Source organism: Aedes albopictus, chromosome 3 (genome assembly GCF_035046485.1).
Source record: "Aedes albopictus strain Foshan chromosome 3, AalbF5, whole genome shotgun sequence".
NCBI lineage: Eukaryota > Metazoa > Arthropoda > Insecta > Diptera > Culicidae > Aedes > Aedes albopictus.
The window spans coordinates 193,932,455-193,948,436 of NC_085138.1; the positions used below are offsets into that span (position 1 = coordinate 193,932,455).

General features: G+C 38.5%; 1 protein-coding gene across 2 annotated transcripts in view; it reads right to left on the reverse strand.

Moving 5' to 3' along the window:
• Positions 1 to 4,382: 4,382 nt before the first annotated feature.
• The window catches only part of LOC109411671 (neuroligin-4, Y-linked), a 112,611-nt gene continuing 101,011 nt past the window's right edge, over positions 4,383 to 15,982 (reverse strand). For both annotated transcript variants that reach the window (XM_062857100.1, XM_062857101.1), the window contains exons 7-10: positions 13,920 to 14,087; positions 13,629 to 13,818; positions 7,290 to 7,438; positions 4,383 to 7,221 (exon numbers count right to left, since the gene is read on the reverse strand). In XM_062857100.1, coding sequence (XP_062713084.1) covers positions 5,241 to 7,221; positions 7,290 to 7,438; positions 13,629 to 13,818; positions 13,920 to 14,087 — 2,488 coding nt within the window. In that variant the 3' untranslated portion in view covers positions 4,383 to 5,240. The remainder of the gene's footprint in view (positions 7,222 to 7,289; positions 7,439 to 13,628; positions 13,819 to 13,919; positions 14,088 to 15,982) is intronic.

The window sequence follows — 15,982 nt, forward strand, 5'->3', positions numbered from 1 at the left end:
AGTGGTTTCGCTATCGTTCATCATTGTAGTTTTAAAGGTAAGTTATGATGTTTTTAAGAGTGTTCGGTATATAATTATTTACTGCTGCAACTCCCTTCGTTAATGTTTAATCCAGTGCAAGCTTAAAAACAGCAATCAGATTTAAAATTGTGAACATGGCGAACAATGACGATGAAGTGATACTATTACGCTACTAATCAGCAACTGAATAAAATGACTAAGAAAGCATTATTAAACTATACTTAAGCTACTTGTTCCACTGAGAATCATATGTGGAACAACGACATCTAATGAGTTAGAAGCAGCTTCTCTTCTAACAATGTTACAACATTATTATGCTATTGACGGTAATCCCTAAACAACTTTCTTTAAACTTTTGTTCGACTAGTTATTAAATTATCATCTATATGATGAACAAAAGTTCTATTTTAACCGTTTGTAATGTTTGTTCATCACTCTGATCAACATATGCTCTTGTTCAACTGTCGGCGCTTTTGTAGAATGTTTATAAAACTGGCGTGCTTATTAATGGTTTCGAATTGTTACTTGGGTTGCTTGCCCGCCAAAATCGCGAAAAAATCACCTAGGCGATTTTTTATACGCAGTAGGGCGGAAACAATTTTAATTTCACTGAGAAGCTATTTTCTTACATGTATAGAAGCACAAACATCAATAAAAAAAAACATATGTTTTTATGCTTATATTTGCGAGGGCGCTCATATCGGCAGTTTTTTTTTTTTTGACCTCAAGAGCTGGTTACTTAGTGAGTAACATGGAGTTACCACGATGAACCCACTGGGGTCGCTCAGATATTTCGTCTTAAAAATATTTGAAAATTCACAAATTACTACAGGAATTATTTTAGGATTTTTTTAGAAAGTCTTCAATGGGTTCCTTTGTGAATTTCCCCAAGAACCGGAAATTCATCATTCTTTCAGAAATTTTATCAGCTATTCCTTTAGATATTTTTCCTGGGGTTCATTCAGAAATTTTCAGCAGTTTCTTCAGAAATCATTTCAGTGACTCATGGTGTACGAACCGGTCCTATAACAGTTCCTCGAAAGAATATATTCCAATAGTGTTGTCAAAGGAAACTGATGTTTGTGGAAAAATAAACTTAATTTTTATCAGAAATGTTGCCTTCATTTGTGCATCTGCTATTCTTTCTAGACTAAGGCGTAAATAATGAGATTATGATGTGGAGCATATGTATTTAATAAAGATTTTTCCTTCTGTTATGGTAGGTTTTTTTTTTCCTCCCCTGTTGGGGAAATTAAGCCACTGCGTCCAATAGGCTGAACTTTTGTGATTGTTCTTTCGTCTAATATTGTTACATTGATTAGTTGTTTAGCTCATCAGCTTAAGGGCGAGTTGTACACAGTCCATGGAACAAAGTGGAAAGCTTTATCATATCGTCCCCTTAACCCTTATATGGCCGACAGGGTACCCGGGTACCCAGCGCCCATTTAAAAAGCACGGTGTAGAAAAAAGCAAAAAATTTGTCAGACACATAACGGTTAATGCTAGATTTAGGTAACTCGAAATTTGACATTTTTGAGTTGAATATACCATTATGTCGAACTTTTTGAGCTCTATATTATATCCAAAACCCAATGAAATACGATTATAAACGACGAAAATATTCACCATTTTCAAAACTAGGTATCTCAGTGTAGAATACAAGAACTTAGTGCTATAACTAGGTAACTAAGAAAATCATATCTATTTCCAACCACCCAGGTCAAAAGCTATCGGACGCTTGGTCGTGGGAATGTTACTTGACATTCTTTTATTAGTATATTGAAAGTCTACTACTGTTTATCATTTTAGGCTTAAAAACTTAATATTTTACTCGTGTTGATTTAGTTAAATGCTGTTATTGTTCGTAGACGATTATTTTATGAATATTTTGCGGTGTCATGTGGTGATATAGCAGGTATCCTAGCAAATTCAGTAATTACACGTTCATTTCAATATGTGGACCCTTTTAAATTTGCATACTGCAACAAGAAAACTAAAATGAATGGTATCAATAGTGGTACAAAATGTGGTATCTCGAACATCTTTTTATTTATGTTGCATTTTGAGTGCTATAACTAGGTAACTCGACAATTTTTCAACCATGTATTGATTTTATCAAAGGTTTAAACCAAAGTAGTTCAAAACTTTTTCTTGTAGTAGAAAGAGTAGAAGCTGAATAAGCAATCAGTGCTAAAAAATTAATATTTTATGGTTCCATACCTTTGGAACAACTGCAGGAAAATTTGTAAAATTTTCAAAGTCGTTTTTCTCGAAACTATGATTTGCGAGTTACCTAGTTCTAGCATTAAGGGGACGATATACAGTTTGAATTGGACATAGGTGATAGAGGAGCAGTACTCTATATAACTTGCCTAATCATTTCTCAGTACTGCATTTTCTATTTATTCTAAATGAGCTATTTCATTATACCCTAATTAATCCCAGACTCGAAGGAATTGCAAAGAGTGAATAAAAGAAGGAAGAATATCTGATGATGAGTTTCATACTATTTGCATTAAGTATCAGTGGAGTACCAGTTACATAGATTAGGTGAAAACTATTCGTGCACATAATACATTTTCGGGTTGTATTATGAATTAAAAGATATTATTATGCAGGGAAATAGCATTCGGGGAAATGTTTTTCGGGGAAGTGGTATAAGGGAACTGTTATTGGATCGTAAATTTCAATTACTTCAAGATCCCCATGAAATTCTCTAGAGATTTCATTGGAAATATCTCCCAATAACAATCAGCATGCCTTAGAGGTTTATTCATGTTTTATCCTGGTTTTATACGAGCATGTCAAAAAGCTAGTTGTTCTAAATTAGTTTTATGTGGTAGTTTTTTACTTTGAACCTTTGGCGTTCCATAAAACTATCATGTAACTTCTGCTATAAACATCTTCAATTAAAGACTTGCAAGTAGACATGAATTGGTTTTACCACTTATTATATACCATTTTAATAAAACTTACATTTGCGGTTGTTGTCGGAGAGATTTTTTTTGTAAACAAATACACAAAACTGTGAGGCAATGCATAAAACCAACAAAAGATTTCGTGGCCGTAACATAAACCAAAAACATGCTGTGATAAAACCGCTAGTTCTATCATGAGCTCAGTTATGACTACCTCAGGAGGGTTAGCCCTATTGGAGGAATCATCAGGAACACAGAGTTTTGTCAGAAAAATATGTCGCCTAGCCGGGATAATTCATGTAAATACAGAAAAATAATTGCTCAATTTTATGATTTCACGTACAGCTTAAGATCAAATTAAACCATACAACACGTTTCCGTCATTTTATTTTGTCAGAAAAATTACATAATGTCTTTTGAACTCCGCTGTGTTGAAAAATGCTTTTTTTGCACCCAATTCCGCCGAGTAAATTAAATGCATTTAACTTCCAAATTATGCATAGTTTGTGTGGCGCACTTAGTTTTTGTCATTATCACAGTCACATTCACCACAAATTTTCCGTGGCATGTCTCCTGACACGTATTAAATAGGAAAATAAATCTGAATTCCATATCTGCATCTTTCCAATTGATGGCTGGATAAACAACCAAGCATAATTTATTCTGACGATCGAACATTGAGAGTGAAAAATAATCAAAACAATTATTTGACAAGTCAGAAGATGGTTTTATTTAGAAGATTGATAAAACTATGATACAACCCGAAATCCTAAGCCGGTTTGCATACGAAGTCCTGTAGACCCTAATAAGACTGGGCCAATTAGCCAGAACGTGGGCTTATTGAGGCATACAAGAACTCGAGAGCATTTTCAAGTCGGCATCAATGGTTTTATGTTTAGGATTTCTGAATCGCTAAAAAACTTTGATAAAATTAAAATTGTTACTTGGGCTAACATATTGTAGCAGTCCACAACTAGGACAAATCTAAACATTATTTAACGATTTAAATTATAACATAAATAATCACTCAACAGCTATCCCTTATCAACCCAACACAAAACTGATCTCCAACCTTCCGAGTCCGGCTTCTCTATCTTCCTATCCTTCTCAGGCGATTCAGTCTCATCGGCTTCAGAGAGAGTAGATCGCAATACAGAGAAACGTGGTACAAGGTTGAATCTACGACGGGGTTTCGGTGATAAGGAGATTCTAGCCGTAACAATATGTTTTCAAGAATGTCATCACGATTTTCTGCAGAAATTCCCCACAGATTCCTGCTAGTGATTCCAGCGAAGATACCTAAGATTCCTGCATTTCGTGCAGATTTGTGCCATTTCTCCGACGGTTCTTTCTATACACTTCTTCAAGAGGTTTCGGAAGTTTAAGCTTAATGATAAATGTTCAAAAATACATGTATGCTGAATAATCAAACATCGGTACTGGTTGATGTTAGCTATAAAATCTCATTACGAGTTATTTTATTCGATTGCTTTCAAGTAGGTACACTATTCGTACGCTTGTGTGCCTATGTTCTGTGTGTTATGTTTACAACTTTATAAAAGTAATCATTTTGATAGCCGCTAGCCGACATCAAAACAAATCTAACTTCACACTTGTCAACTGTGCGTGTAATGTAATGTACCCTGCCCGGTTGCTCCTCGACAGCTCTGTTTACAACTAAATTATACAAGAGTTAAAATAAATATTTGATCGGAATTATCGTGGTGTGACACGGGAGGACATGGAAGGAGGTTTCTGTCGATAAATACATAAATACTATATCGTCGGTTTCCTGCAATAGGGGCACAACTCAAAAAATGTGAATTTTCAGAATAAGCGTTTGAAAATTGGCAATCATGAAGCACCTCCTGCAAATTCACTTATTTCTCTCATCATTTGACAAAAGTAAACAAATTTTGATTGCTGTATCATTGAAAGGGGCTGAAGGACTATCTGTTTCATGAATTTTTGACAACTATTTTTCAACGACTATTGAAAAAGTTGACCGATTTTGAGTTGTGCCCTTACTGCGGAAAATTGGTGAAAATGCCCAAATCTCGCGTTTCACAACGAATTTTGGAACGGGTCTTTGTGAGATGAAATTTTACATAGTTTTTCATCATTTGCCATCAAAATCTCAAAAATGACTAATTTTGAGTTGTGCCCCTATTGCAGGAAACCGACGATATATGCGATGATGAGTGTGAAAACCCACGGGTGGTGCTGCTGGTCGTACACTGACTGCGGTAAGGGTGTTTACGTGACGGTTTTGTACGGAGTAGTAGTACCGACGAAGTATGATTACAGCATCTTAATTGTTCCGGTGCTGCCGGATGTGGTGTCAGTGGCTGACGAATCGGAACTCATCTCTCGATGCAATGTGCTGCTGCCAGACCGAGCAATCGGCAAACGTGGCGTGGAACCATACGTCGTCGGTGGTTGATGCAGAAGTTCTGGCTTGCTCTCCGTTCGGTTCAGTTCTTTTGGTGGGGAGGACTTGAACGATGTCGGGGGTTTTATCGTACTTGGCGGTTTGATGTAACTGTAATGACTTTCTGGTTTGTGTTCTATACAAATGATGTCGACCGCTGGCTCTTCTGATGGCATGTTCTGTTCAGCTTCGGTAGAGTTTTGCCGGGACATGGTCATGTAAGTGTTTTCATGATGCTTCGGGAGTAATGGCCCTACGTGAAGTGTGTTCAGTGTGATTGGAGGTTCTTCCTCAATTGGTGGTTCTTCAGCCATCACGGGTGGTGAGCTGAGGAAATTATTGCTTGTTCTATTTTTCGAGGACCGTCGACCCAGTGTCGATGAGATTCGTGGGGGAGGCGCTGGAACCAGTCGGGAGCTGTCTCTCCTCAAACTGTGCGAGTTGGTCAACAGGAAAGCTTGCGGTGGCAGGGACCGCCGTTTCATGGAAGCTGTTATACCTGCGACCCCATTCGGGTAATCAGGTAGCACTTTCGGAAAGTTTCTTCGTTGAATGACTTTGAGTGCCTCCTCTGGCGAGAGAGGGTCTTTTTCTACACTTTTATCTCGAGACGTGACATTTATATCACCAGGTTCGATAAAACTAGTGATTTCTTCGTTTTGATATGGGTAATTATTATAAATTGGGTTCGAATCAGATTTGAAATGTTTCGGTTCGACTTTATAATCACAATCGTTGTATGAATATGACGATCCTGAGCTAGAGCACTGCTGTCGTGTGTCGGATTCGCACGGTGAGTCCTGACTGACGCTTTCACTATAGTCGTCCGGCGAAGCACATTCAAACGATTTGGCTTTTGTTATCTCGATTGGTTCTTGCCGCAGAACACTGTTGCTTCGAGCCTGTGGGGTAGCATCAATTGCCACGCTTACCTTCTGTGGCAAGGGGAGATTATCTTTATGGCAAGAACCATTTCCATCGCAGTCAATTTGTTTCGTACAAACTGTTCCATAGTCTTGTGAAATCCAGTCACAGACTTTCGTATGTGGATCCATTGTGTCACCACTGAACTGCCGTGGCAAAGTGAAATTATTCGCCTTCACCACCGGCTCGTATGGGTTCGACTTTCGCATCATGTCCAATATGTAGCTATCCTCGGTATCGTTAAGTTTCGATCGTTTTTCGTTCATGGAAGCAGCGCTCTCTAGGATGTTTTCGTCAAATTTTTGTTTTACTTTTCTGTGTCCAACATTGCGTTTGATGATGTAGCCCACGATGACGAATATGTTGAAAATCAGGAAAACTATCGCCACTGTAATTAGTAACGTGAGAGAAGCCTCAGTTTTCATCATTTCAGAACTCTCCAGGTCTTTTTCGACATTTTCAGGCTTAGGTTTTTCTTTCACCGGTGCTTCAGCCGGAATTCCAATCGATGAAGCCGCAGCATTGTACATTCCAGGTCCTCCACTGTGTCCGTCCTTCATCCGATAAACCAGCGCCTTGAAGGAGTCCTCGGTGGATTTATCAATGTCTACTTTTATTGGGAAAAGGTTGATGTGACCGGTAACAAATTCTGGGCTGGAAGTGGTCATTCGGCGATCTGGTGGGCTGATTAACTCCGAGTAGGGGGAGTACGGTTTTGAAGTAGTAATCCTCTTCAACTCTTCTGGCAGTTTCTGATTCCAAAATTTCATATACTGCTGACGATAATGACGACTAACAACTGGTGTCAACCCAAGATGCAAGAAGCTTTGATTTACACTATTGAACTCGGGCCAATCAACGTCGTAGTATCGCCAATCTTCTGGGTTCATATTCAAGAAGAGGTCCTTCCAGGGGGCTTTCGGGTTTCTGAAATGGAACAAAACAATTTTTAACAAACCAATTCACAATTCTTCAAATCATTCAGCATATCTTACCCAGTTTGAGCAAAGTTGGAAAAATACTTCATCACGGCTTCGGAGAAAAGTCGCTCCCGAGCGTTGTAGTGAGTTTGAAAGGGTCCAACCGGTCCGAGTGGAGCGCCAAATATGTACGCCAAGTCTTCGCCTACAACGCTTTGAGAGAGCTGTTGAATGAAGAGAAAAAGAACAGGATTCTTAGAAGTTCAATCTGATTCGATAGGCACAACTTTGTATGATTATAGTTTACAGTGTTATAAAATAATCATCGGTTTCTCATAAATTAACTAAAAAAAATCTTCTGGAAATTCCTCCTAAAATTCTTCAGATAATTAATCCAGAAACTCCTCAAGCAATACGCTTGTATTGGTAAGGTAAGGTGCTAAACAAAGGTAAGCGAACTCCTCTAAGAACTCCCTTCAGTAATTCCTCTGCGAATTCCCACAGCATTTTTTTCTGGGAATTCGTTCAGAAATTCCTCCGGGAGTATTTCCAAAAAAATCTGCTAATAATTCCTTCCAGGAATTGTTCCAGAAATTCCTCCAGGAATTTCTCCAGAATAAATTCCAGGAATTAGAAGTTCCTTCAAAAATTCCTCATTCGAGAAATCATGCAATTTTGTTTACCGGAATTCTTCAAGCAATTTCATCGGGGGTGTATTCAGCAATACCACCAGAAATTATTCCGTTTATTCGTCCAGAAATTTCTCCGGGAGTTAGTCCAGAAATTCCCCCAACAATTCCTCAAGAATTCGTTTAGATTTTATCCTGGAGCTTATCCAGAGTTTCCTCCAACAATTCTTCAAGAAACTCCTCCAAAAATTCGTCGAGAAATTCCTCCAGAAGGTCTTCTGGAAAATCATCCGGAAATTCCTCAAGAAATTCAAAGCATATCATCAAACCATTTCCAAAACCTTTCTTAGGGATTTTTTCAGAAGTTTCTCCAGAGTTCTTATGGATTTCTCTTTGAGGAATCCTTCTCTAGAAGGATTTTTTTTATCTGTATTAACGAGATTTTTAGAATGAGTGTAATCAGTTTCGTACCTTTTAATTCCGCCCATTGTTGCTTATCCTTTGTCAGATACGCGCATTTCGACTACCACTTGTAATCTTCCTCAGTGTCAGTTATCCACTTATTTTTAGCCCTAGGCTAGTTCATCTCGGGACCCACGCTTCCGAAGGAAGAACTCACATTTTGCGAGTTTGTTGGGAATAGAAGGATTCATCACTTCACAAATTTCTCCGAACAAAAAATAATAATAATTCCAGCTGCATCATCCGAAAAATTCTTCGGGGATTTATTCAAGGAATTTCAAAATTAATTCCCATAAACAAAACATTTTTTCAAAATTTTTCAAGAACATTCACAAAGACTATTGTGGGAATTTGTCCAAAGATTGATCCAGGAGATTTTCAAAGCATACCTTCCGGTAATTGTTCAAGAATTTATCATAAAGTCTCTTGTGATTCTTTTCTCAAAAATTTTCTAGAAACTTCATCAACAAACTTCTACAGAGTTATTTCCAAAGGTTTGTTAGGTTATTTCAGGAATTTACCTGTTGGGTTCGTCAAGTATGTTTCTCAGAAACTCTTTCAGAAATTCACCCAGCAGCTTCACCAAGAATTTCCACAGGAATGTTGAAGAAAATTTCATCAGGAATAGAAAATTTCCGCAGGAATTCTTTCAGAAATTTCCCCGTTTTATTCATAAATATTCTCCATGAAATTCTCCATGAATTACCACAGAAACTCCTTCAAGAATTTCACAGTAATTCATTTGGGAATGTCTATTAAAATTTTCCGTTAAAATTTTTTCACAGATCTCCCGAAAATTTTCTTCAAAAATTTTTTCCAGAGACTACGACAAGAATTCCTCCAGAATTTTCCCAGGAATATTTCAGAAATTCCTTTAGGAATTACTTCACAGATTTCCTCAGAAATTTCTCAAAAATTCCCCTGGCTGATGGCTGATTTTTTAACCACTAGCAGTATATTATGTGCAGATGATACCATAAAATTTTCAGAGGAATCGGTGAAGTATTTGCGGAGATATCTCCGACGTTGGAAAATTAGACTTTGGGATTCTTGCGCAAACAAAGAATTGAAATAAAATTTATATTTTATAGATCTATTTCTAGGAACAGAAATACTAAACCGATTGCAATGATTTTTTTCTCTATATGGAATATGTATGTAGGAATATTGTTTGAAAATTTCATTTGATTTGGTCCAGCCATTCAAAAGTTGTGGTTGTATATGTGTCATCACATACGCAAACCGATTGAACTGTATTGAGACATTCAAAGTTGTCTAACTTCCAAAGTTTTCAGCCAAAATGGCTCAAAATTTTACTGTAAACATGTTATTATGATAGTATATGACTGTCAAATTTTATTGTTGATAATAGCAGAATAGAATAGCAGAATAGTATATGACTGTCAAATTTTATTTAGAATCGGAGCAATACTGATTGTTCTACAGTCAAAATAGTGCAAACGGACCTTAAAATTTTTATGAAGGACCTAAAATTCACTCTGAAGCGGTTTGTGTTTTGAATTCTAGAAAATTCAGTACTAAACCAATCTTGATGAAATTTTCACCACTTCATTTTTATTATGTTGTTAATTTATAGTAAAATTTTCAGATGTTTTGATAAAGTAACAATAAAGTTATAGCCTAAACCATTTTCACAATGAGTGTACAAGAATTCCAAAACCTCGCTCTCGTGTGGAAGATATCTCCGCCAATAACACTAGTTTACAGCATTTTTGAACTCGGTAACCTGATGATCGTTTTTGGTGTAGAATCATGCCCTGAGTTCGAAAACGCGAAGGAAAAAAATTACAGTAGAGCGGAATTTTTTTCGACTTTCCATACAAGGTTGATGATTTGAAATCGATTTTTGTTCTATTTTTAAGCAAAGTCGCTCACTTCACACATCTCATTCTCCGTAATCAATGCTCCGATTGAGCTGATTTTTTTACTGTAAATCGCCTATATATGGTATGTCAAATAAACGTTGAGAAAGAATTTTTAAATTGTTTTTTTCTTAATGAAAAAAATACATTTCTTCATATATTTTTGGAAAAATTGCTAGAATTCAAGGAGATCGTCCCCAAAACTCGCCAATATCTCGAATTTCATCAATAGGATGCAAAACCTGCATTCAGATGATCGAATCGTAATATATTCAGCTTTTAATTTATGGAAAAAGATTTAAAATTGGTTGAACAAAACGCAAGATATTTGAATTTTAGTAAATTATATATTTTAAAAAGTTGTAAAACTCGATATTGAGCTAAAACTCAAAAACTGTTCTACTTTAAATTTTTTGAAGCACGGTTTCGAAATCAGCGCTAAACTATGCTTCAAAAATTTTGGTCGTTGACTGAAGTTCACAACTTTCGTTTTATTTTGTAAACTAGTGTAATTTACCGATTCCGATGAAAATTTTACAGTATCATCTGCGCTATTAGCTATTATTGGTTAAAAAACAGCCAGTTTGATGCATGCAATCGAAAGTTATACACTATTTTCCGTGGCGCAATTTGATTCCGTACACGCTTTATCTCAGTAACTTTTCCGGATATTTCCCAGAAATTTCTCCAAGTATTTTTCCAGAAATTCCTTCACCAATCCACGTAAGAAACTTTCGGAAAGTTCCCCAGGATTTACATTGATTTCTTTTTTTTCTCAATAATTTCCCAGGAATTCCTTCAGAAATTTCCCCAGGCAATTTTTTAGAAATTTCTCCAGTAGTTCATCTTGAAATGTCTTCAGCAAATCTATCATGTCGCATGAATTTCTTAGGAATTTTCTCCTAGATATTCCTTCAGGAATTTCTCTAGCATTTCTTATAAGTACAAAACATCTGCAGGAATTCAGTAAGAAAATTTCTTAGAAATTTCTCTATGAATTTTCCCGGGAATTGCTGTAGGAATTTCAGAAAAATCTTGGAAATATTCATAAAGTAACTCCTAGTAAAAATTGAGGTTGAAACCTTGTAAAAAAACAGAAGGAACTTCAATGGAATTCTTCGAATGAGTGTTATCAGTTTCGTACTTTTTAATTCCGCCCTAATTGATTATCCTTTGACAGATACGCGTATTTCGACTACCACTTCTAATCTTCCTCAGTGTCAGTTATCCACTGAGGAAGATTACAAATGGTAGTCGAAATACGCGTATCTGGCAAAGGATAAGCAATTAGGACGGAATTAAAAGGTACGAAACTGAAAACACTCATTCGGGTTAGAAAAGTCGGTACAAGTTCAATGGAATTGCAGAGATTTCATAAAGGGCTTCCACAAGAAATACCTGTATGAATTCAAGATGAAACCCCTGAAGAGTTCCTAGAATAATCCCAGATGCGTTTTCTGGAGGAACCATAACACAGTGGTCCAGATTTGAAAATACGTGGCAAAAATTTAAAACTTATAATAGTCTGCTAGTTTTAGCCTAAATGAACACTTGGAAGCTGAAGTTTTTCCATACACAAGAATTTCGAATAAACTTCTGGAAGCCATTAAACATTTATATGATTAAACTTTTGTAGTGGTTGAACTTGCTTGTGTTCTTTATCAAAAAATCAGCATATTTTCCATCAGTAGCTATTTAGCGCTGTAAAAAGATACAAAATCATAATTTCCATTTTATTTAAAAGACAGTCAACGCTTCTGATATTGTAGATGAATGATCGATATACTGAAACCCATTTAAGAGATGTTCAAAACTTGAGTTTCTGCCAGCTTTTTTCAAAATTGGACCATTGTGCGTAGATGAAATGTTATGGAGGAATATCAGGGTTTTATCCGAAATTCTTGGATAAACCACTGTTACCGTTGCGATCATCTGCGTTTGTTTATTCGTATGTTTTTAGAATATTGTCAGATTTGATGTTAGTAATTTTTAGTTAAAAATATAACATAGTATATGACTATTGGCTAGATGTTCTTTTGAATCGTTAGTAAAATTGTTATTTGATTATTAAAAATGATTTAAAATTGTTAGTACTGTATAATCACTCAGATAGAGCTAGGGAAAAATGTTTATACAGTCAGGTCTTTTTTTACGTGGTTTTCATTTACGCAGCCGCGTAAATGAAAACCCCATACAAAAAAAAAATTGCATCGTCTTATTTTTGCATGATTCGTCGAGAAATGGTGAGACTTTTTTACGCGGTTTTTTGAATTTTGAACTGAGTTTTTTTTTACGCGGTACGTATCCCCCGCGTAAACAAAAACCTGACTGTACACGAAAACACCTTGGACACGCCTAACAATCTAAAAGCACGGAAGGTTCGAAGAAAGAGAATAAGAGAGTTGAAGGTTGATGAGGGAAAAGGAAGGAAAAGGGAGAGCAGGCTACTGGGTCGAATAGCGTTAGAGCTAAGGGCTATTTTGATCTAGAGCTCACAGCAGATAGACACGAAAAATTACCGAATCCAAAGATTAAGTTGACCGTTAGTGGTACGCTTTCTGAGTACTAAGATTTTTAGTTAATAGTGCGCTAAAGGTCTTCCACAAGCCGCCAAATTCCGAGGAGAACCTGCGAAAGCGGCCTCGAAGAGTGCGTTTTCTTGAAACCTTGACGAGCTCACGCCGACCATAAGAGTCTCTCGTGCTAGGACAGTTCCATCCGACCCGCCGGGTATCACCGCAGAAGCCAGTACACAAATCCCAGATTGAAACTTCTGAGGGAGTCCTAAACTAGAGAAATCCAGAAAGAAATTTCTCGACCAATTTCAGAAGAATCATTTCACTGCTGGGTAAATTGAATAAAGCAGTTTGTGGAAGATGTTCACGGAAAGATTTCCGATAGAACTTCTCGAGGAACACTTAGCGAATCAATGAGAAGCTAAAATTTCTTAAGATTACCATTTCGGCACAATGTCAGATTTAAAAAAAAATCGTGTGCAGCTTGACTTCGAGACTGACTGCCGTAGCAACTGTTGTGCGGTGCCGAGTTGCACTCCTTGGTGACTGACCTTCTACTCCGCACTTCCTCCAGAGTTTACTCCTATCGGGGCTTGTACATGTTGCTTGCTTAGCGAAGAGAAGTATTCTATAGAATTCTTCTAATAGCGTTTCATATGGCTATATTAAAATCAAAAACAAACGAATTCCGCAACTTTTTCGATGAATTGAAGGACCTTGATTAGTAGATTAGTAGATGAGTATCTCATTCCATTCAAACAAAATAAAAACGAAACCTTGTACAATGTATTCAGAATTTGGAAAACCAATTTACATGTTGTACCGTGACCAGTGACTATGATCAAACATCAGCAACATATCGACAAGATATGGTGCTACTTCTGCTACATCTACTATTGAACCAAAAATGCAATCTGCACTTACCCGTCCATATTCGCCGGCCTCGCTATTATGACCGAACACGTACATGTAGCATTTGGGATTAACTTTTGCCAGATAGAGCCCGGTCTGGAGCATCGGGGCGGCAACGCGGGCATCAGATAAAATGTCCAACAAGGTGTCACGGTGGATGTCTGCCAGCGATTTGTTCGGATCAGTGAGGATACCGGTGTACCTGCGCAGCGAAGGGGAATGATAACAGTCAGTGGTGGTGGTTCCTCGGCAAGCTCGAATGGCGATTGAATTTATTGCAAATTGCGCGGTGTATAAACTTACTCATTAAGCGTTGCGGCGAGCGCCAGGTCGGGACGGATCTCGAAGCGATTTTGCATGTAGAACCGCAGCAGATTGTCGCGTTCGTTCTCCAGCAAGCCGTACGTCAGGGCGACAGCGTTCAGAATGTTGTACGATTCCAGCTCTGTCATCCCGTAAAGTAGGTCGTACCTGTTGTGAAATATGGCAATATTATATAGAGCGAATCGGATGGGTGGTCCAAAAATGTGCTTTATTTGAGTATGTTTGAATCATTCAATATTTATGCGTTGAATTCATTAAAAAAAGTCATATGTTTTCGGTTAAGGTTTTCTGATATTTAACCCTCCTACAGGAATATAAGTATAAGTACTAAAAGCTACCGACGGAAGCTGGAAAGTACTCACAGGCTAATGTGGCTGAGGGTTGCGAGAGCGTACCGTACCGTGTCACACGACGCTCTCTGCGTCATTACTGGTATGGTGCCTATCGGCATCCTTATCAATGAGGACATGGAGTGCTTCCAAATGCGCGGCATAAGAGGCATACGCAGGACTGCAAGGATGGCCTCTATGGTAAAATGACAGCGCGCGTGGGACAGTTCTACCAAAGGAAGGTGGACCCATTAGTAGGTCGGCTCCAGAGACACGTTCTCCTCCCATAGGTTGATACCGAGGGTAGATAGTTGGATTAATAGGCGCCATGGGGAAGTTACATTCCACCCGACAGAGGTCCTTACAGGTCATGGTTGCTTCCGACAGTATCTACACCGTTTCGGGCATGCGGATTCTCCCGAATGCCCAGTGTGCAATGGTTTAGAGGAAACGGCGGAACACGTTTTGTTCGTGTGCCCGCGTTTTCGCACAATGCGTGACCGCATGCTTGCCACATGCGGGGAGGACACAACTCCGGACAACTTGGTCCAGAGAATGTGTAGGGATGAGTTTTGCTGGAACGCCGTTTCAACGGCTATCACCCATATCGTCTGGGAGCTACAGAGGAGGTGGCGCATAGACTCGGAGAATGGCTAGTTTAGATGCAGTACAAGCGGTGGTCCAGGGGTTCGGAGTCGGCTTCGTAGGTCATACCGGTGCCCTGCGGTCGAGATCGACTCTTACAGCGATTAAGTAGCCACGGAGACTAAGTCCCGGTAGCGGTGCTGTCGTGACGTCGGTCTTCACGGTTGGAAAGGGGTCCCCGGCAAGGGTCGGAGCAGGGATGGCATTCACCATTTGCAAAGAGTACATTCACGCAAATTACATTCACGGCGTGGAGAGTTGCTTTCACAGCTCGCTCACGAGTTAAGCATGCGTGTGCGACCCTTATGATATTCGGCAAACTTTCAGATAAAACTACAAGATAAAAGTCATCCATACATTGTTTTTTGATAGGATGCTTATGAACTGAAATAGTAGCAAGTGAATGTAACTCTTTGCAAATGGTGAATGCCATCCCTGGGTCGGAGTAGGTGAGACCCTGCTGTCTGCTACCTTCGGGTGCATCTGATAGGGCCTGAAGGGTAGAGATGCCCTTGCTTTGCGGTCAGGTCAGATCGGGTTGCACGTGGGCATCAGTTCTTGATGTCTGCTAAGCAGTTGGGCGCGGGCGGGGTTTGGCGACCATAGGAATGTGTTTTAGTGGATCGAGGAGAGAGTAGTCCTTGCTTTTACTATTGTTGTAGAAGACGGCCTTAACCCCACACTACCCTAACCTTCCTGTTAGGGTGTATGTTGAGCAGATTTTTCACCCTATGGTTTAGAAGAAAATAAAATGTAATTTGATTTAGTCAAATGGAGTTGAAAGTGTTCTTAGAACTATGATAAAACCGCAATAAGGTTTCGTGACGATTCTCAAAACAACATCAAGATATTACTGGCTCTGCTCGTATAATATACAAGATCCAGCAGTTCCTGGAAACCAATTATAGTTCGCTGCCATTATCTATTCATTCACTGCCATTCGTATACTCTGCTTGATCAAATTCCCAACGATGTATCAGACCTACTACCAATCGGCACCCTCTGGTCATCATATTATTCATGCTTCAGTGACGACATGCTCTGCGTGACTGCTCTGTTAATCCGGGA